At 48.1% G+C, this 20,997-nt stretch overlaps 1 protein-coding gene across 6 annotated transcripts in view; it reads right to left on the bottom strand.

Moving 5' to 3' along the window:
• Positions 1–20,997, bottom strand: part of MAML3 (mastermind like transcriptional coactivator 3) — a 255,986-nt gene that overhangs the window by 5,275 nt on the left and 229,714 nt on the right. For 5 of the 6 annotated variants that reach the window (XM_075090542.1, XM_075090543.1, XM_075090547.1 and 2 more), the window contains 2 exons: positions 4,501–4,740; positions 2,244–2,331 (listed from right to left, as the gene is read on the bottom strand). In XM_075090542.1, coding sequence (XP_074946643.1) covers positions 2,244–2,331; positions 4,501–4,740 — 328 coding nt within the window. The remainder of the gene's footprint in view (positions 1–2,243; positions 2,332–4,500; positions 4,741–20,997) is intronic. The other variant, XM_075090545.1, reaches the window with a different exon arrangement.

The raw sequence follows: 20,997 nt of genomic DNA, 5'->3' as shown, positions 1-20,997 counted from the left end.
AATTGTTTTTTGTGGACATTTAAAGCAGGGAGAGTGTATTAGTTAATCGATATTATAAGAACATTTTACTCCACCTTAGGCCAGCAATGGGAAACCAGAAAATCCTAACCTTGTTAAATTCCACGCCGTGGCAGCTAACTGAACCATGCTTGTGTCTTCCTTTCAGGGGTGGGGGAAGCTATCGATTTCTGGGAAGTCAATATGCTTCCGTATTTACTATCTTTATTTAAAAACAATTACTGGAGCTCTGATTATGCCATGGGTTCATTGTGGGTTTGAGTCACTACCACACCGAACTAAAGACAACACTCAGCAGGTGAAGCTCTGAGAGTATGAGGCACACAATTACTGCTGGCTCAAACATTATTAAATGCAAGATGTAAATATAAAATGGTTGCTTTAAGAGTCATGAACTGTACAACAAAATCTGAATGTTCTTAAATCAGCCCCTAGCTGTTGTCCCTCAGCGGCAGACAACATACCTGAGCATCCGTGGAGAACAGAGAATACGGGGCCCTGTTATTTATGTTGGCTTGGTTTCCATGAGAAATGGGAATGAATAAAGGAAGTGTCATTTCTATAGTTTTGCGCATAACGCAGAGGATGGCTACATCGCCTTTTTGCTGCAGCAGGATAAGCTTCTGGAAGGATGGTTTTAGCTCCAGCGTACAGATAAATGAACCATTTTGTAGCATGAAGAGAGACCACCTGGGTCTCACTTGAACAGGGCAAATGCAGTGGCAGCTTTTACTTTACCCATGCTATCAAACCATTTTCTCCATGATTGGGATTGGCACTGGGGTCCCCTTGATCTTTCTTAATTTACGTCACCTCCTCCTTCCATGATTAGAAGCAGTCTCTTTTTGTACAATGAGTCCAGCAAGTGCTTAAGATGTAGATAATGTTAAAAACTTACTTAATGCATCTTTAGCTATTTTTTATTTGAAAACGGGAGTTGAAAACCTCCAAAGGAGTCACTACCAGCAAGTGGTTCACATACTATTGTTAACTACCGCGCTTGGCATAAGAGACAGGGAGACAGGAGATCAGGCAAGGAGTAGTTAAAAGAGAGATGCAACAGATTTTAAGGTTTTGGGCCACCTTCTGGTCTCATTTGCACATAACCTACTGCACTGGATTACGTTCTTGCGACTAAATAGGAAAAATGGTGAAATATTTATATTTAAATTAACTCATTTATGAAAATTAATTCCCTGCTCTGTCAGATTAGCCTAAACTCTCTTCTCCATTTCTTTTAAATAATACATATGAAGGCAAGGCTTCAAAGAAGCATTAATGCAGAAAGATTTTACATGTGCATCTCAATGTATGGCAATGCACGCACATGTATTTTGATTTTGCAAATGAATTACTAGGGGGAAAAAATAATTTCATCCAGAATTTATGCTGCCAAAGATAAAAATGAGAAGGCAATTAGAAGGAGCCACCCTAATATACACCAGCAGAATATCTGGCTGCCTGTTCGCTTCCTGACTACGAGAACTGCCAATATGCTTGCCACTCTTGTCTTCTGTTGCACTTGCACGACACTATCATGAACATACAGCGCAAGTGCACGTCCGTTTCGTGTCTATTTAGAATCCACGGTTAGTGAAGACATTCAGCTGATGCTTTGCACCTAAAAAGCTCAGAATTAACTTCTTTTCCTAAGCGAAAATGATCGTACTTATATTCTTCAGTTATCTGCCCGCACACCAACATAATATTTGCTTTTTTTTTTTGAGATCATTAAAAAAACCCTCAGTTTACATCTCAGATATTTCACTATGTCCCACACCTGACATTTATCAGTCACTTCTCCAGATAAGGACAACCTCTCTGAAATTCTCTGCTCACCAAATTAGATCAAGTGGGGAGTGAAGAGGGGTAAAACCAAGATACAGCGAGAGATATTAGCTGAAAAAAAAAAAAAGCATAGTGAGACGGGAGGCAAAAAAGATAAATCCAAAGAATCCAGAAGTTAAAGAGGCAAAACAAATGTCAGATAAAAAAATGCAGCTTTCACTGAGGGGAACAGAAAGGAAATTAGAAACTTAACTAAATACACAAACCTGGGCATTCCCCTTTGGTAAAACATGCGGTATGCGCAAGTGTGCAACAGCCCATCCTCCTCTTCTGGCACACTGCTTAAACCCTGGTTTTCACCGAACACATGAGCTTTCACGTGCCCATCTCAGGGGCATACATTGACTCCAATATAGGAAAAAGAATTTGACTTTTACCTTGGAACTGATTGACCTGTTGCACCGGATACGGGCTTCGCTGTTGCTGCAGATGCTGCCGAGGCAAATGTGACTGCTGCTGCAGCTGCTGAAAACGAATGAGGGAAAGAAAGCAGAAGAGAAAAAGGTGATTAATTAATTAGTGAGCTGAGGAAGGGGCCGGTGGCAAAAGTACTGCAGCAGAACTGCAGCGTCTCTTATCTAGCAAGCTGTTCTGGGGAGACAAGCAGAGTCGTTTGAAGAGTCCTCCTGAGAGCACTTGGGCTACTCAGCACACGGACTCCTTTGGGTTCAAAAAGGAATAAGCACTGAGGCCAACATAATTTCTCCTTACATACAACCACTTCATCTCGACCTCTACAGTGCGAACTTAGCCATCTTCAGGCTGAAAGGAGAGGGAGGGATATGAAATAACTTTGCTCACCTACAACTAAGGGCAACTGTAGCCACATGCCCTTTGCTTCCCCCAGCCCTGCCAAGGTCTAGAGGTTTGTGTTCCTGGTACAAGACTTTCCTCCACCTCTGTACTCAAAACACTCAGCTGCAAGGAGGACTGCATCCTGACCTGGGCACTGCGGCATAGGACCATTCCTGACCCAAAACAGAAACGACTACTAAGGCACATTTCCTCTTGTCCTTCAGTGAATGGTATTTGGGGAGCAGGTGATTGCAAAATGCCTCTCTCCCTTGATCCAGCCCACACTGCTCCTCTGTGGTTATTTTCTATGAATACTCATGCCTCTAAACCAGAATCAAGGGCTGATTATAAAAACAGAGAGCATGTTTACCAGAGCTTTCAAAGCCTAGGGTATACTCGACTAAGCACTTACTAAAAGGACACGTCTTGGTGCTTCATCTGCAGCTGTACAAACACTGTGTCCAAAAACAAGGATGTGTAACGAAGGTAAGAGAATGGCAAAGACGGGAAGGAAGCAAGTACTAATCCCTGTGTTCATAAACACGTGTTACAAACTATCAAAAAGATGACGAGAACCTTGTTAGGCACAAAACACCCACAAGCTAGGAGCCTGAGGACTCAGACTTCCTCACTTTTCAGCTATGCCAGTGCACCTGACAGCCTCAGCCTTGTGGTTTTTCAACACTTTCAGGCTTGCCTTCAGCAGCCAAGTCAGTGACTGGCTCTTGGGTTTATGCACTTGAATTGGCCTAATCCATGATGGGGGAACATTACTGCATCCTTGCTCCTCTGCACTTGTTCACCCCTGAACCAGTTCACACGTCTTTATCCTGAATATTTCCAGGAGCATCCTTCCTGTTCATTGGGGGTGAATTATTCTGTTTCTCAGGAGGACCATGAGAAGAGGGGAAGGCTATCGGTATTTCTGTGGTTATACAACATGCACAACTTCTAATGCAAATTAAAGGAGACCCCAGGTTTGAAACTGTATTTCCCCAGCAAAAGAAGTGAAGCCAAGCTTAAAGCAACTACTGACCTATCAGAACGTTATCTAGGTAACGTTAGGGAACTGAGTACGAGCTTGTAGGAACTGATCGGTATGAATTTCCACTGACTTTCTCCGGGGTTGCTATTAAACTAAAGCTGAGTTGAACATGGATAGGACATCATCATTCAGACCGGGTAATTTAAAATCCATATTGCAAAGCCCAAGAGCCCCAGAAGCCAGGTGATGGGCTCCAACGCAGCAGTTCCACGCTGCCACCACAAGAGGAGGTTTTACTGTTCTCCCACTTCAGCCTCTGGTTCCCCGCCTTGATGCTGCCTCTCCCTTGTGCTAACATAATTGCTCATACTGGTACGTGATCAACCAGATTAAGGAAATTATCTGGGTAAATACTAACTTTTTCCTTTGCTAGGTTACTATTAACCGATGTCAGTTCTTTGTCTCAGATCACTGCACAGCTGTACGTAGCTTTTGCCAGGGTAAGACCATAGTCAGAGGTAGGGGAGAGCACCAGCAACTGTAACGGTAGCAGAGTCTGCTTCTGCCAGAGCAAACGCACCATGAGATACCAAGTTAAGAGCTAACTTCTCCAGTGTCCAAAATCCCATGTGACTCTCAAGCCTACCGCTGGGAATGTGGGTAACATTTGCCAAGCTAACGGTAAGACTGAGGCAGGTGCCTCTTCTTTAATAACCATTGCTGAAATATCATGATAGGAGCCACAGAGAGAGAGTTACCAAATGTAGAAGGAAAAGCTGGTATTGCACTGTGTCTAGTGCTCATGGTCTCACACCAGCATGCTCTGCAGTGCCTGAAACAAACCGATACTGTACCTGCTCCGCTAGGATCTGCTGCTGCTGCCTTTGCTCTCTTAGAAACTGTTGTTTCTGTTGCTCTATCACATGGAGCTGGGCTCTCTGCTCGATCAGCATCTGCTTCATGATGGCCGCTTGAGGTTGGTTTCCTAGGAAGGGACCCCCAGAGCTTGTGCCCGTGACCACGCTGCTGGAGCCTGGTGGGACAGAAGGCTGCATCGGCCCTGTGGTCCGAGACAATCCCACTTGGTGCTGATCCTGTGCAAAGAAAGAGAGGAGACCTCATCACTCAGGGCGCTCCATGGACAAGGGAAGTTGTGGCTCATTACCAAGAAGCATTGAGCCTGTGGGTAAAGAAAGTACGAGTCCTTGGAAAGATGCTCGTGGTTTGTGACTGAGCCATGGGCCGTTCCCCACAAGGAGCAGGTGGCAGGTTCCTCTTCTCTCCTGGAGTTCAAAGTCCCCTCGGATAAAGCAAGGGCACTTCATCAGTTTATTATGAATTAATTGTAAAGTTGTGGACTAGGTTTATTTTCATTCAGGATGTGTAACTTCAGAGTAATGTTTTTTCCCCAAACTTTTCCTCCCCCATTGCGGAGACAAATATAGTTTCTCTCCGTTTCCCTTTCTTCACAACGGCAGTTCCACACAGCCCTCTAGATCGAGGAGCCGAGGTGTTAGGTGCGCACCGCGGATAGCAGGTGCTGGCAGCATTAATTGCCCCTATAGAGCACCGGAATCTCAGGATTTAAGCACATAATGTGTTTAAGATTTCCATCCCGCAGCAACGGACCAAAAGCGGGTAGGTGAAAGGACGCAGGGCACGCGATGCCACAGACACCTTCTCCTAAAACCACCCCGCTTTCTCTTTATGTTTCTAATGCAATTTGCTGCCTTTTAGTGCTGGGAAAATGAAGCGATAGAAGGCCGGGGGAGGGTCAATCCCAGCACCCCCTCCCTCCGCCGCCCCCCAGCCGGGGGCTGGAGGGGGCCGGGAGCCTCCCACCCCGCGGCGAGCAGCAGCCCGCTCCCCCGCCGGAGGGACAGGCGGTACCGGAGCCCCGCCGCTGCCGCCGGGACCGGGACCGGGTCCGGGTCCCGGCCCGGGGCTGCGGCCACCGGCGCCGCCGCTCGCCGGCAGGTGTCGCTGCCCGCCCGCGGCCCGGCCCGGCCGGGCCTTCCCCGCCCGGAGGAGCGGGACAGGCCTCCTCGGCGCGGCTGAGGGGCCCGGGGGCGGCGGGGAGCCCTCTCGGGGGGCCGCAGCGGTACCCGGAGCTCCCGTCTCAAAGCCTGCCCCCCCCGGGCGGCCCCGACGCGGGTGGGTCCCTCGGACCCCCCGGCCTGTTCTGCAGGGCTGGAAGGCGAGGCTCGACCGTGGCCAGGGGAAAACGACGCTTACAGAGACCCAGCGCCCCCGGTCGGCGCTGCGGAGGGAGCCTGCCTCAACCACCGGCGGACAGCTGGGGCCGCGTTTAAAAAAATGACGATTGGGGGTGTTGCTTACAAAGCGGCAGGTGTAGCAGTGTTTCCCCAGTCCCTTAGTCATAAAATCAATACGGTTGGAAAAGACCTCTAGGATCATCAAGTCCAACCATCAGCCCAACACCCCCATGCCTTCTAAACCATGTCCCAGAGTGCCACATCCATGCGGTTTTCACATGTCCCCAGGGATGGCGACTCCACCACCTCTCTGGGCAGCCTGTTCCAATGCCTGACCGCTTTCAGTAAAGACATTTTTCCTAATATCCAACCTAAACCTCCCCTGGCACAGCTTGAGGCCATCTCCTCTCGTTACTTGGGAGGAGAGACCAACCCCCATCTCATTACACCCTCCTTTCAGGTAGTTGCAGAGCACCATAAGGTCTCCCCTCAGCCTCTTCTCCAGGCTAAACACCCCCAGCTCCCTCAGCTGCTCCTCATCAGACCTGATCTTCAGACCCTTTGCCAGCTTCGTTGCTCTTCTCTGAACATGCTCCAGCACCTCAATGTCCTTCTTGTACTGAGGGGCCCAAAACTGAACACAGTATTCGAGATGTTTTGCACTCCTTGGTGTAGAAGAGCTTAAAGTTTTCCTCTCCCACCTACCTTCCACATGATATTACCTGATCCCCTGTATCTGCCTGTATTGCCCCACCATGGAGCAGGGCTGCTCAGTGTCCCCGGACTTGCCCTGGGCCATGTTCACAGCCTGTGGCCAGCCAGCGTGAGGGACCTGGCGCCCCAGAGCCGGCACCCCTTGCTGTGGAGCAGGCTCCAGGCGCTCTGCTCTGCCCGGGCACTGCTTACACCCACCGCCAGGCAGCCTGCTCTCACCATCCTGCACCCAGCACTTCATCAGCACCTGACTCTCCACACCATAGCCTGGGATGCATGGAGGCTGCCCAGCGAGAGAGAGATGAATAACACTATGGTTAGCTCAGACTGGCTTCCAATAAGCCAAAAACCCATGCAAGCGTTGCTCTGCAGGGCAGGACCACCTTTTATCAAGCAATGGGAAAGCCACTAGCACATACCTGCTTGTGGTGACACTAGCACTCCTCACCTCTGCTGGGCTAAGTAAACCGGAGTAAGCACTGCAGAGTACTGCTTGCTTGGCAGGACCGGCCTTAACTTTTGCTCATTAGAACCTCTTTAATTGTTTTCTAGAGATGAGTACTCATTAAAAAATCCTAGCTTGATGGAAGGGACCTATATCACTTTAGGATCCTTCATGCAAAGCATGCCAGGGTGAGGTTTAGATTCATCTGCTTCACTGGTGGCTGAGTTATGTCAATGACTGTGTGATTGGGAACATAAAGAAAAGCCATCTTATAACACCCATCCCAACCCAGTCAATGAAAGGGTTAAAATCAGTGCCTGAGTGTAGCTTGGGAAATTAGGAACAGCCTTTCTGCATGAAGGTCAGATTTGCAAGGGCCCGTCTGAGGAAATAACAAGAAAATACAATTTGTCCACACCTCTACTTTGCACAGATATTCCCTGAAAGGCTCTCTGTTGAAAGGCAGCTATCTGATATTTAGGTTTTCTCTTTTTAACTTCTGCCCTGGTTTGAAAGTTCCCTCACTGCTCCTCTCTCCACTTCTCTCCCAGTCCCGTCTCATGCTGCACTTTACAACCCGGTCAAGCGTCATCCTTGCAGCACCGTAAGGGCAAGGGCTGTGGCAGCTGCTGGGCTTCCCCGAGCCGGCGTTGGGAAATGCACCCACCAACAACCCCTCAGCTGCTCTCACACCGAGCCCTTTCACCCACCCCGTTGGTCAACTCCAGCTTTCTTTGCTTCGGGGGGGGACACAGACATCAGCTGTCTCCAGCAGAGCTGATGGTAAAGGCTTTTTCTTACCACCCCCTGGCCCTCCCCCTACTTCTGATGAAGTCATCAAGCTACAGATTGCATAACTGATGCACAGGACTATCTTGTGTTATACTGGGAGACGGGCCAACTGCTTCCATTTATAGACAAAAGCAATACCACACTGCCAAATAATGGAGCCTTCGCTGCATCCACTACAAGGAAAAAGAAAAGGGGGGGGGAAAAAACCCAGGAGCCAAAGGGCGTGCTGTGAAGTGACATCACTCGGAGCTTCCTCCGCCGAGCCTCAGTGCACAGCTGCCTTCAGGGCTGCAGCCCAAGTCCTCACTGAATCGCCTTCAAAACAACCTTATTACAGAACTACTGTCCTGGCTCTTACACACACACAGGGGTACGGCTGAGGGACACGTTCACCCCACGGTAATGCTGCAGAAGGCGCTCTGTTCTGTATCGTATTGCATTACAGGTTAATTCCAGAGTTTAAAAAGGAAGAAAGCTTTGAAAGGAGCCCTGCCAGTTGACATGAGCCCCATGTGCTGTGCAGCAGCTGGAGGAAATACGAAGATTAGCACAAAGGTGTTACTTCCAGTGCTGTGTGTTTAGTCATTTCAAGGTGCAAGAGTTTACCTACTCACAGGGAGAACTTCCTGTTTCCACTTTTAATAACAGGTTTAAAGTCAGGCCTTTTTCATCAAGCCAGAACACCACTCTCCCACCTGGAATATTTCTTCTCCTTTCCATTTTTTTTTGGCAAAAGTTCTTCCAAACGAATGATGAAAGGCGCAGCTGACATCACCGGGAGCAGCCCTCAGTTGTATGTCCCAAAAACAGGAGCACAGCCTAGGCAAAAGCTCCCTGCAGGCAGGAAAACGCTCCCTAGCGCCTGGGAGCAGAGCTCTTTACCAAGAGCACCTCTGCAGCCTGGCACTGCGGCTTTTAACCTCTGAGGGGGGGGGTTGTATGGCCCTGCCAGGCCTGGCAGCAGTGCAGGGGAATGTGGGCTTCTGGCCCCGGGTGTGCAAACCCACCCTCCTTCCACTGTTCCCTGTGGAGGTCCGGCACAGAGGTGAAACCTGGAAGCAGGCTGGGTGTACGTGTGTGTTGCAGGGAACTGGTGATGAAGCCATGCCTGCTCCAGGCCCGGATGCAGTCTTACCACAGGAGCCAACACCGAATCAAGCTAAGTGCACCACTTACACAGTTACAGAGAGCTTCAAAACCAAACTAATCCAAGCTTCACTGACAACGCTCTTTCCCTTTGTGCTGCCTGCCAGCTCCCTCAGCCTCCTGCACACCGAGCCTTCCTGCCCCTAGACCTCCTGCTCTTCCTCCTAATCCCCTGCCATCCCTTTCTCCTTCCTACACCCTCTGCCCTGCCTCTGTGGTTTTCTTTCTCCAGCAACTGGCACTTCTGCCTCTTCGCTCTCCAGACGCCCTCGCCAGCACCCCGGCTAACCAGCTCCTGGCTGCACATCACCTCCAGAGCTGGCAGCGCCGGTACCCAGCCGCCCATGCCCACAGCCTGACTCATCGTGTGACTCAGGCTGCCACCGCTCCCGAGGGATCTCCCCGGGGCTCCACAGGAGCAAAGGGACAACCCAGCTCCATCCCCAGGGCCCCATGCTTGTGTGCGTGTGGGCACCTGCATACAGGGGTGCCCTGTATGGGTGTAGGGAGGTGGTTCCTGAAAAGAGCGACAAGATGTCCTGGAATGGGAAACACGTGCTGTATTCTCAGCCTGTCTCTCATCAGCTTATTACATCTGGGAAGATGGTACAGTGTGACTTCTGATTTTCACTCTGGCCATTTTCAACAACATCCAAAGCCACTGTGTGCTACTCATAGGCTGCAAACAGCTCTCTCCTGATAACAGTGGCTTGTGCAGAGCTACACGCATGCCAGCCGGGAACAGGGGAGATGCAGCTCTGCCACGAGGCCCCCACTGAGGGGCAGGTGAAGCCAGGAGGCCGGTTATGCAAGGGCAGATGGTGCCCAGGCCTCTTCCCCTGATGCAGCATGCCGCAGAGCAAGTTCAAATGCACACACTGGCCCTGACTAAGCCTCTCAGGGACCCTGCCGGGACCCCTCCTGTCTCTGCATCCTCAGCACCCGTTTCTAAAGCAGCCCAGGGACAGAATTGAGTGCTTGGCCCCTGGGAGCAAAACCAGGAACTGAAAGAGCCAAGCTACTGTGTATAGTTGCAGATCACCCAGCAAGATGAACTTTTGTAGGGGTCTGGCTGCTTAGTTAACGCCTACACGGGAGTTGCCCTCTCTTGATAAGCTGATCCTTAGTTAAGTGATAGGAGCATAAACCCTGTGTCCTCCCAGTGTATTTCCATGGATCTACTGGAGTGAAGGGATCCTTCAGAGCAGTTCAGGGGTGATGTGTATGCATATGTTTAATGTGCATAACTATACATATAAGTACAGTTATGTAAGTGACATATGTAAGAGGATAGAGTAGTGACTTTAAAAAGAGAACAAAGGGAGAAGGTATTTTCTTCTTTGTCTCAAATCTTATATGCCTCTTCCTTATCATGCAGTGATTTATTCCTTCCATATGTCATTCAATCTCCCAACTACAGCTAAAAGCAATCACACAATTTTCTTTCAGAACAAGCAGAACGACCACCAGCTGATGCCCCGAGAGCTGGGCAGCTGGGTGCGGGTAAGCATAGGCAGGGACCCGCCATGCCTACTCATTGGCCCTCCCTGCACAGCCTGATGATCAGAGCCCTTGGACATGGTGAGCTGGCTCTGCTCCTGCTAAAGGCCAGAGGGGCAGAGTGGGACCCCGGGGAAAAGGGGGCTGTTCCAGGCAACTGCTGGCAGGAATCAACAGAGGATGGTATTTCACATCTGGGAACGAAGCATTTCCCAAAAAGGTGAGGGAAGCAGAGACTTGAAAGCAGGGTCTTAATGTGCAAAACGGACAATCAGACATGAGCTCGCTGTGCCTTGTGCGGTATGTGAACTAATGCAATCCTTGAGTATACAAAGGGCGGAAGAGCAAATAGAAGCCAGGAGGTGGCTTATCCTGCATACTGCATTAGAAGAACGATACTAGAAAAACGTATACAATCAGACGTCTACATTTTAGAGTCAGAGCAGAAAAGGAAGACACAAAAATGATTTGAGGCAGAAAGTGTCTGCCAGTGAGTGGCTTAAAGAGCTCAATCCATTTAGCTTACCACAAAGAAAACCGAGAGATGCTTTGACCATAGCGTATAAAAATACCTTCACGAGGGAAGAAATCCTTTAAAGAGTTCTTTTATCCAGCGAAGAAGGCAAAACCAGATACAAGGGCTGGAAGCTGAAGACAGATTCAAATCAGAAAGAAGAATAGAATTTTTACACTATTATTTCATTACCCATCAGAAATGGCAGATCTCCACTTTTTGATGTCTTCAAGGATGACAGCCTTTGTGGATAAACACAACTTAATGGTGGGATTGAATGGCCTGCGATGTACAAGATAGAACAGCATTGTCTGCCCTTGCCTTTGCACAGCTCTGGGCTGCTGCTCCTGGGCACCCGCAGGGGCAACTGGCTCTCCTGCACCAGGCTGGTGCTAGGCTGCCAGGCGCTACTGCTTTATCGTGGGGCTCTTAGGTACTGCATGCGTGCGTGTGCGTGTGTGTGTGTATGTAGGTATATATGTTAAAAAAAGGGGTCTCCAAACTATTAGTGGGATCAAAAGTATTACTCCGTTTCCATACACTGTATCACAGTAAAACATCATCTCTACGCAGTGTTTTCAGAGCAGCCTGAAAGCACATTCCTATATTCCCCCAGAAATATTTCTATTAAATTCCTTGTAATGTTGTTACTTATTGTGTCTGGCAGGGATCTTAATCCCTCTCTCTAAATCAGGCAAAAAGCAAAGCCACCTTTCGCAGAATGGTACCACCTGACAGACTAAGGGAATTACAAATCCATTCATTTCAGACTTTTTTTTCCCTTGAAAGAGCAGCCTACAGGACGAAGGGACGGAATATGCCGGTTTACAACTCCGACTCCAGCAGCAGGCTGTGCGGAGCGGACTGCTTTACCTATTTCCTCTGTCATCCAGTCTCAGGGAGGGGCTACAAACCTCTCCTCTCTCCCGGGCCCCCGGTTGCCATGGTCTTTCATATGGTATCTCAGCGAACAAGATCCCTCTGACGTTTGACACCAGACCTCTGCATGCAGCCAATTTGTTTTCCTTTCACCTCCCTTCGCCTGCATCTCTCCTCCCTGTGTTTTCGATACAGTTTATTCTTTCCACAGAACAAACAGGATCTGTCAGACTATTGCTTCTGTGTATTCTTGTTTGCTCATCAGAGGGGCTAATTTCTCCATTTCTGGTGACAAAGTAGATAACAAAGGGTTCTAAAATGAACAACTGTTTTTCTAATACCTTTTAAGAGCTAAAGACCGTCAGAAGTTCATCTCAAAGCCTGCGAGGCAGAAAGGGCCGGTGTCATTTTACCGGGTGCCACCAGAAGCCCTGCCTCCCTGTGCACCCGCTTCTGCTTCAGCACAGTGGTTTGACTCCACAAATCCTGAGCACTGCTGGTGGGATCCAGAAACGCAGCGTTTCAACAGAATGCTATTGAACTTCAACCAGCATAATTAAAACAGGCTCATTTCCTCTTCTACAAATAACAACCCTGGCGTTTTCTCCCCTCCCCCAAGAAAGAAACCTTTGCAGGGGAAATCACTCCTGCTTTTCAGTTTTGTTTATCCTCAGTTTCACCAGCTAGTTTCAAGGAGCGGAGCGTAACGATATAATGGTTGGGTTTGTGCACTGAAGAAGAACTGTCCATTTATCTCAAATAACTAGTTTCCTTGTAATTGCAATTTTTTTATTGGTCTTATTATTTTTAGGAGAAAAAAACGGATCAGCCCAAGTTAAACCCAAAATAGCCTCTTTACATACATCTATTAAAAAAAGGGAGAAATAAGTATACAAATATACAAATATTTGTGAAGTGTAAAATTAAGATGAGCTCTTCTTATTTGCTTTCATGAATTACAAGTCGTGGCTTAAGCAGAGCCTCTTACAAGGCTATGGTTATCACCTTGTACCTGCTCGGCCACCCATGGGATGCGAACCTCGCAGTCCGTGGCAAGTCCCCATAGGTGTGCCCATGCACACTTGTATGGCAGGGGCTAGTGACCGTGCTACCAGCTGGCCCAGAGGAGCTGACACCTGATCCGGCAGAGAGCCCTTGCAACTCCGGCAGGCGTGTGAGGCAGCCGGGGCCACCCAGCCCCTGCAAGGGCAATGAATCCGCCTGCTCTGCAATCTCACCTGCTCTTGAGCCGTTTGCACCAGTGTTCAAGCTCCAGTGAAACGGTATTTTACATAATTTTCTTGCAGGAGTGAACTAATGGGGTTAATCAAGCCATTAATTTGACCCGCTGAGGGAATGGCTGCACAGACAAGTTTCTGTGAGGCAAGCCCGGGTGTGGTTTTACAGCACATCGGTTACTCAGAGGTTACTCCCACGTGCGGCTCCCGCCCTGCAGGAGCACGGAGCAGCCTTCCTTTCCCTGAAGAGCAGCCACCTGGCGTTAGTGTCTCTGGGCAAGAGGTCTGAGGGGGCTGCCAGTGTGCCCCAAAGCCAGCCCCTAACTGGCCTCTTGGCACTGTCTGTGCAGCTGCGCTCTCCAACGCGGGCCCACAGCCACAGCACCGATCTCTGAGCTCTGGCCCCTGAGCAGGGCTGGCAGCAGGGAGGGAAGGACGGCGAGGATTTGAAGAAACACCGAGTGCCCAACCTTATATTTTATGCATATTATGAAGGCTGTAATTACTCCCCTCAAAGACTGCTGCGTGAAGCTGTGCCATCATGGCATTTCACAGCGCACCCTACCACACTGAAAGCAAGCAGCAACCTTTGGGGAGCAAAAGGCAGGAGAAGAGAGTTGAAAAGCCAGCCCACACAACAGCTTTTCCACACCCTGTCCCGCTGCCTTCTACCACAGGCATAGCTCAGGACTTTCAAAGGTACAAATCAGGGCACCCCAGAGGAGCTGCGACTGCCCTCTCAGTGCCACCTTGGCCCTGTCTCGTCAAATTTCCCAGGGCTTTGGAAGCTGGTTTGGGAGCAAAACGGAGGGAGAACAGAGCTCACAGAGGTGGCTAGACCCCGAAGCTGGTTCGAAATTCTCCTGCTAAAGGTTTTAGCTTTAATCAATGCCCCGTTCGAGTCCATCCTGGAGCGGGAGGGAGGAAAGCTAATGTGAAGCGTAAGGATAATCACAGCTAGAGAGCTCTCGGGAAGGGGGAGAGAAGAAAAATGGAAGATGAAAGCAGGCAAATGGTTTAAACAAACAGTCACACAGGGCCAATGAAAAGGGGGAACAGAGGGAAAATGACACAATAAAAATAAATGCTGTAAGAGAAAGGAAAGCTTCTAGCACACACACAGGGAAAAACGTGGGGCCTGGAAAAAAGCAAAAGGATGAGGAAAAGATGCTCTAATGGAGCTCTCTAGCAGCAAACACTAACCCATTTCCAGGCAGCCCTTTTCTTTCTAATGGCCCAAGCCCATACCACATTATCACCTTGTACCCCATGGAGTTCGCCGGTTGTTGAGGTATTTCACGGAGCCTGGATCTAGCTCATGCCTGGCAGAAGCTGCCTGAAGCCTCCTGCGGACAACTGCATTTTGTTTTTTTTTTTTACTCCAGGTGAAATTTTGTTAAATTTCTCCTTGGTTGTTTTGTCTGAGCATAAACAAAAGGTATTTTTCACACTTAAGGGTGTTTTTCAGATCCTTTTCTCTGTGCTGTGATAAATGAAATCCCTTTCATTTTTAGAAATTCAAACTTGGCACTTGTGTTGCTCCTCAGCAAGCAGCATGTAATTTGCCAAGCCTGAAAGAATCCTGGCTGAGAAATAAACACAGTGGGCCATATGCTCTCCTTCCTATATGCAGAAGGCACCTTACCTCAAAAATCGGGAAGAGGCTGCTATTGCCCCATGTCATTGCTTCTGCCAAGGCAAAAGAGAAAAAAAATCCACAGAAAAATTTAGAGCAAAGGTTTGGGGCTCTCCACGAAGCAGCGCTCTTTCTGCATGCCTCCAGGGACCTCCCCTGCACTGTCACTGAGTGTCGCTGGCTTCTGGCCTGGTGGAAATGCGGTGAAGGGTCAGGGAGTGCGTATGCCACGTCTCTGGTGCTCGCCCTAAAGCTGCATTATCTTGATTGGTATTTCCTGGCACTACTTGCTTTGCAAGTGAACGACCTGCAGAGCAGATCCTTTAATACTACTCTTTTCTAGCTCATTCACATCATGCCCTTATGGGAGGAAGATCACACACCAGGGCTCAGATGAAGTGAGGACTTGTTTCTGCTCCATGCCCATAAGAAACACTGAGGGAGAGTGTGCCACATACGTACAAAACCTCAGTTTTCTGGTGGCCTCTGTCAGAAGAGTGTAACTGATAAAAGCACCAAAGCAGACGTACTGGGGCTTATGAGGAATGGTCATCTGTACAAATTCATGCACAAATTCCTGATCTTCCCCTGCTGACATAGACTCCAGAGAGCTGGAATAACTCCCTTGTCTTTGGTTACAGGCGCCTGCCTATGCAGCCTCTCTGCACGTGGTATTTCAGCCTAAAATCAAGAGCCAAGTGTTTCCAAAAGGTAGCTGGCAAGACCAAGGGAAGTGGTCTTCTGCTGCAGCTGCCCAGCAAAGCACGTTATCTTTGCTGTGGTTTCACATAACTAGCTGCTGCTAAGCTGAGGTGGCTGGGATGGCACACCAGGTCTATGACTTCATGAGCTTAGTTCTTTTAACATCTTTGAATCCAGGGTACCCAGATCACCTAGTTCCAGTACTTGAAACTCTTTTGATTTTTCTTCCACCTTGGGCATGGTCTTTGAGTTTCCATTCGCCACCTGGCCTTTTTTTTGACATTCAATCTTATTAGCCCTAGTGAAAACTGAGACAAATTATTCTGATTTGGGCTACGCTTAAGTTGTTTTTAACCTTGACATGCTCTTCACTGCACGGTTCCTCCCTTCTCACGGAGGTCTCCTTTTTTTATATGGCTAAGGAAAACTCCACTATTGAATTAATTTCTCTGCAAGGCCTAACTCAGCTCGGCTTTTGGCAGTACTGACTTTACCGCTAGACCTCCAGGTCTCTAAGACATAGCTTCCTTTGCTGATGAAGCACTTATTCATACCTCCTGAGGCTTTCTGGATATCCTTGATACCTCTTCTGAGACAATTACTTATCTCTTAAGCTCTAAACTCCATTTTTTTTTACCTCCTCGACACCATAAATGCTTTTTTGCCTCCTTCTATCCTGCCATCTTCCTAATGCACACTCATGCTCGCCAGCTTAACTAGCCCTCACAGCTGCAATCCCAGCTGCCTTTTTGCAGCCTTTGACTCACTCCTCAAGTCCTGCCTTCTCCTGCCTTCACTGGAGACAAGTCTTTGCACAGGTTTGTGTTGATCTCTCACATGAGAGACTTAACAAACCAAGGCATGATCTCCCTCTCCCGCCGGTTGCTTTCCTTCATGCCTGGCTCTCCCCTCCTGGCCACAGAAGCAGTGGCCTCATCAGTGGTCCCCAGCCCTTCTGCTTGTCCTGATGACCTCACTGCGTCCTGTCTGCTCATCTTTCATGCCCCCATCTACCTCCTTCTTCTTTATATCTCGCTTTCTTCTCGCTCCTTCCCCTCGCAGCACAAGCATGCTTTATCTTCATGCTTAAAGAAAAAAAAATCCAAACAACCCTTGACTCCAAGTGACTCTCCAGCTCTCACCCTACCTCTCTTCTCACTGTCATCTCCAAGCTTATCAAGTGTGCTGCCTGTGATTTATATGATTTAGATGGAATTTAGTCTCCATCTCCAACACAGTTTCTTCTCCAAACAGGCTTTCACTTCTCACCTGTCGCAGAAACCAATATCACAGGGTCTCTAATATCCTTTGTCTGGCTGCAGCTCTGCACTGTTATGCCAGGCTCGCTGCCATGGCCTGTCAGCTCCTTCCGGCGTCGCTGACCACACTCCACTGGGCATCTGGCCCTCCTTTCCCAGTGCCCCTGCTTGACTCCAACACCTTTAGTTGCTTGCTCAGTGTTACTCGGACTAGTTTGTCACTCCTCACCCTCCCACCTGTCACCGTTCTGTGGGTCTGCATCCTCATCCCTTGGCTCCTTTCCCACTGGCTTGTATCTCTGAGCAAGCTCACTCCCTGTACACATTCAAGGACCTTCTCTATAACAGCAGCTCACAAACGTACCTCTCTGTCCCCAGCCAGTTCCCGTCTGTTCCAACTAAATTCATGCCCTGCCTCTGGGATCATCTTGTGGATATCTGTCAGCTCAAGCTCAAAGTAGGCTCTCATCCTACTCCCTAGGTCTCCCCTCCTTTCTGTTTCTTCAGTCCCTGTGGACAACGCTATCACTTGCCTGTCACTCAGCACATAACCTGATTGTCATCTTTGCCTCAACCCTCCCTGCAGAGTCCCACAGCCAGGCTCTCATTGCCTTGCCGGTTGCAATCTTACCCTGCTTGCAGGCAACCAGAGCGCTGCTGCCCAGGTCATTTTCCTTGCCTGTCATCTTGACTGTGCCACCTCCTTGCAACCCTCTCTTGGCTTCCCCTTCTTTTGGCTTTCAGCCCCCTCCCTTGCTCTCAAATCCAGCTGCAGCATATTCGACCTCGTGTATCGTCTCTCATTCACTGCTGAGAATTTCCGGCGCCCCCATCATGACCCACTCTTTTCCACAGGTTACATTTTAGCTGGAAGTGCCTTCACGCTTTCCTCCCTGCTGGATTTCATTTTTGGGAGGAGATTCTCAAAATCATACAAATCTTACCCTGAACTCTGCCCCCGGTATAGTTCCATTTGTAGAAGTTTGTAGAAATTCCTGTCTCCATGATGTCCAGCAGTCTTTTCTGTTTCCTTGTACTCCCTGGTGTGTTTGTCTCCCTGTGTTATCTCTTATCTTACGCTTAGGTTGGAAGTATTTGGGGGGAAGGAAATATATTTACATCCTGCATCTGCAGGGAGCCTAGCACAATGGGACTCAAAAACTGTGACCGCAACCGAGGTGGTACCCACTGTAGTGTGAGCAGTTACAAATACAACTTAAATCTGTGTACAGCTAAATATGCTATTTTATATTCCGTAGATGCGAGAACACCAAAATTTCAATGTGCCCTTGCTCCACTTCTTCTTTTAAAGGACGCAACATTAGGATGAGATACATGCTGAAAAAGTCAGGAAATGCTAAGTTACTGTTCCCACGGCAATTGTAAGTCAGCCTCATGCAGTAAGGCGCAAAGGTTATCACCATATACAATAACAGAGGATGCTGAACACATGCAAAGTGACCAAATTACTGTCGTGGCAGATAACCATGTCTTTGAACTTCTGTGCAGGTAAAATGTTAGACGTTTACTGGGCTTTTAGCAATTCTAGAAATGTGAAGTCCCACACCCTATAAATAAAAGTCACAATTATGTTGTATAGCGAGTAACCGGTCCCAGCAGTAGCTTGTAGCCCTCTTTGCAGAAACACAGCTAATGGCAACAAGAAATATTTCCATTACTTTATGAGCTCTGGTAGCTGTCAACTGAGAGAGGGATCTGCCGATCAGAGAAATCTGGGAAGACATCAGTGTGTCAGAACAAGTGAAAAGACTTGACACAGAGGGCACATTTTTGTTGAGCGATTTGCATTAGCACTTCTGGACGAATTCTACATTTCACATGCAATTCACAAACCAACAGCAGCACTGCTAATTGGTGCGGTTGCCACTCAACTGCAGTGCCTTGTTTGAGCTATCGCTAACGTGAATGAAGACTACAGACTTTTTCTGAAAAAATGCAGCAATTATTTTGCAGACTTTGAGTTGGGTTCCCCCTGCCCCCATTTTCATCCTTATAATTTCATTATCTCAATACCTTAAAAAGAACCTGGAATAGCAAAATGCAAACCTCAGAAAAGTCCTGTTGAAGTGATTAAGAAAAAAAACCCAACTGTTTGCAAAGAGTGATGTCCTTCATTAATGTAACTGTTAGCCCTACCATCACTATGAATCTGACCATGTCCCAGAGTGCCAGTGCAAAGCTACGTGTTGAAAAAGCAGCACTAAGTGGCAGAGTACTGGCGACTCTGAAAATCCCAGCCACCAAACCAAGGCCGTGCTCTGCACGCATCTAAAATGCTGATGGGATGACAAAACCTCTGTTTCCTCTTAGGTGGTATTAGAAGTTATTTAACTGAAAACAGGACAGATCTCTCATCCATCATTCTTTGTCCTTTGTAAAATCGAGTCTTCTGAGAAAAGGAAAGAGCTTCCATACTGCAGCTTTCTATTAGTGCTGCTCAACATGCTCAGGCAGCTGCGGCTCAGCTGAAGGAAGGTTTGGCTAACTCCTTTTCATCAAGTTGAACAGCTATTTTTAGGCCATATTTCCTTTAGGCCCATACAGTGCAAAATCCAAAGAGCTAATGGGATTGGCAGGTGCATAGATTATCGGTGACCTCCTTTAGCCCAGTGTTCACATCTCCTTACTACATTTTTTTTCATAATGTACAGTGAAAAAGGGAACAACCTACAATTAAAGATCTTCCTAGTTAGCCTTGATAGCTTTTATATTCAAATGCTCAATAAGAGACCAATGCACAGTAGTTAAAGATGGAACAGCATGAGGAAAAACTATACAGATGCACCTAGATCTAAATAAATCTAAATCTGAAGAACTGGATTTTTAGTGAGTGTTTTGGTTGCATCTCTGTGGATGAATAGGTATCTGTAACGCACTTTCATTCTGACCTTAATCTTTCTGCAGCGGCAAGAATCCTACCCCCTTTCTTGTTTCCCTTGAGATCTCCTTGGCCCCACCCTACTAAGGGTCCAACCTCACTGTTGTAGAAGTCCCTAGCAGAAGCCACGTCTTATCCACAGCTCCCAGCTGTGCTCTCCTTAGAAAGAAGAAGAGAAACTATGGTTAAGCTAGGGTAACTCCCAGTCCTGATCATGAGAGGGTCTGAATCCTGGAAATGGTTGTAATTTCATTTTCTGCAGTCAAGCACAAACCAGACCACTGGGCAAACTCCTGTAACTTATCCTTGTGGTGTAAATAACACAGATTGGGCTTCCTTCTGCCACACCCTGCGTAATAGGCACAGCAGTCACACTTCAGTGACTAAATCCTGATTTGCAGGCCCAATTATTTTGAGTACAACTACGCAGTCTTCTTGGAAATTGGTGGTATGTACACCCTCTGCTCCCCAGGCCAATGCAGTGGTATTCAGGGAAGCAGGGGCTGGCTGGTAGCTCTGTGTGTGCCCAGTCCCGAACACAGGGTGCCCAGCACTGCCTCTGCAGGGCTGCTCCAGAGAACGCTTCAGCTGAGCGGGGCTCTCCTCTCTCGGCCCCACTCTGCACATCCCTCCAGTATTCACCTGATGAGGCATGAAAAAAGGGAGACCCTAAAATCTCCAGGCATATGGGCTGCCTCCTTCCTTCCAGCTACTTTATCCTCTGCCTGTATTCAAAAAACAGAGAGCTGATACCTCAAACCCTTCACAAAGAAAAACAAACAGTGCTTCTGTGAAACCACAGCCTGTACTTCCCAACGGTAGAGCAGGGCTCCAATTTACCAACACATGGTGTGGCCGTCAGTGATTCTACAAAAACTGCAGAAGATATCTTTGGACCTCTTAATATCTTATTTCTGACATATGGAGGGACTGGAGAGTTTGCAGCTTCCCACCTGCTTAAATATAATTCGCTACAAAACATCAAACAGATGCATTCAGCCCTTTGTAGACATATCATTACCTTATGTGTTCATGTAATGCACATCTGTAGCACATTGGCAGTACACCTAGTTAATGTGTGGGAGACTCCTAGGTTCAAAGCCTCCAGTGTTTCTTTTGTTCTCTAATGAATCCTTCTTTTGTTTAGCTCCCCCTCCCCTTAGGTTGTAGCTGTAACTCTGTCATTAGCATCTTAAAAATCTTTTCCTCCAAAACTACATACAACACTGCAATAAGCTGGGAACATACTAGGAAGCACCTAAATGAATCATGATTCTTATTTAAGACAGGTTTAACAGGTCTGGGTCACTGTTTTCTGCAGCACTTTCTTAGTTTGCAAACTCAGTAATCGAATAGTCCCCTAAAAACCAGGTGAGGTGAGCTTCCTGTGCTATATTCCAGCTGGTAAGCT

Source organism: Phalacrocorax aristotelis, chromosome 4 (genome assembly GCF_949628215.1).
Source record: "Phalacrocorax aristotelis chromosome 4, bGulAri2.1, whole genome shotgun sequence".
In the NCBI taxonomy this organism is placed as follows: Eukaryota; Metazoa; Chordata; class Aves; order Suliformes; family Phalacrocoracidae; genus Phalacrocorax; species Phalacrocorax aristotelis.
The sequence above is the reverse complement of the archived record's forward strand: the minus strand, read 5'-3'. Positions and strand labels throughout refer to the sequence as shown.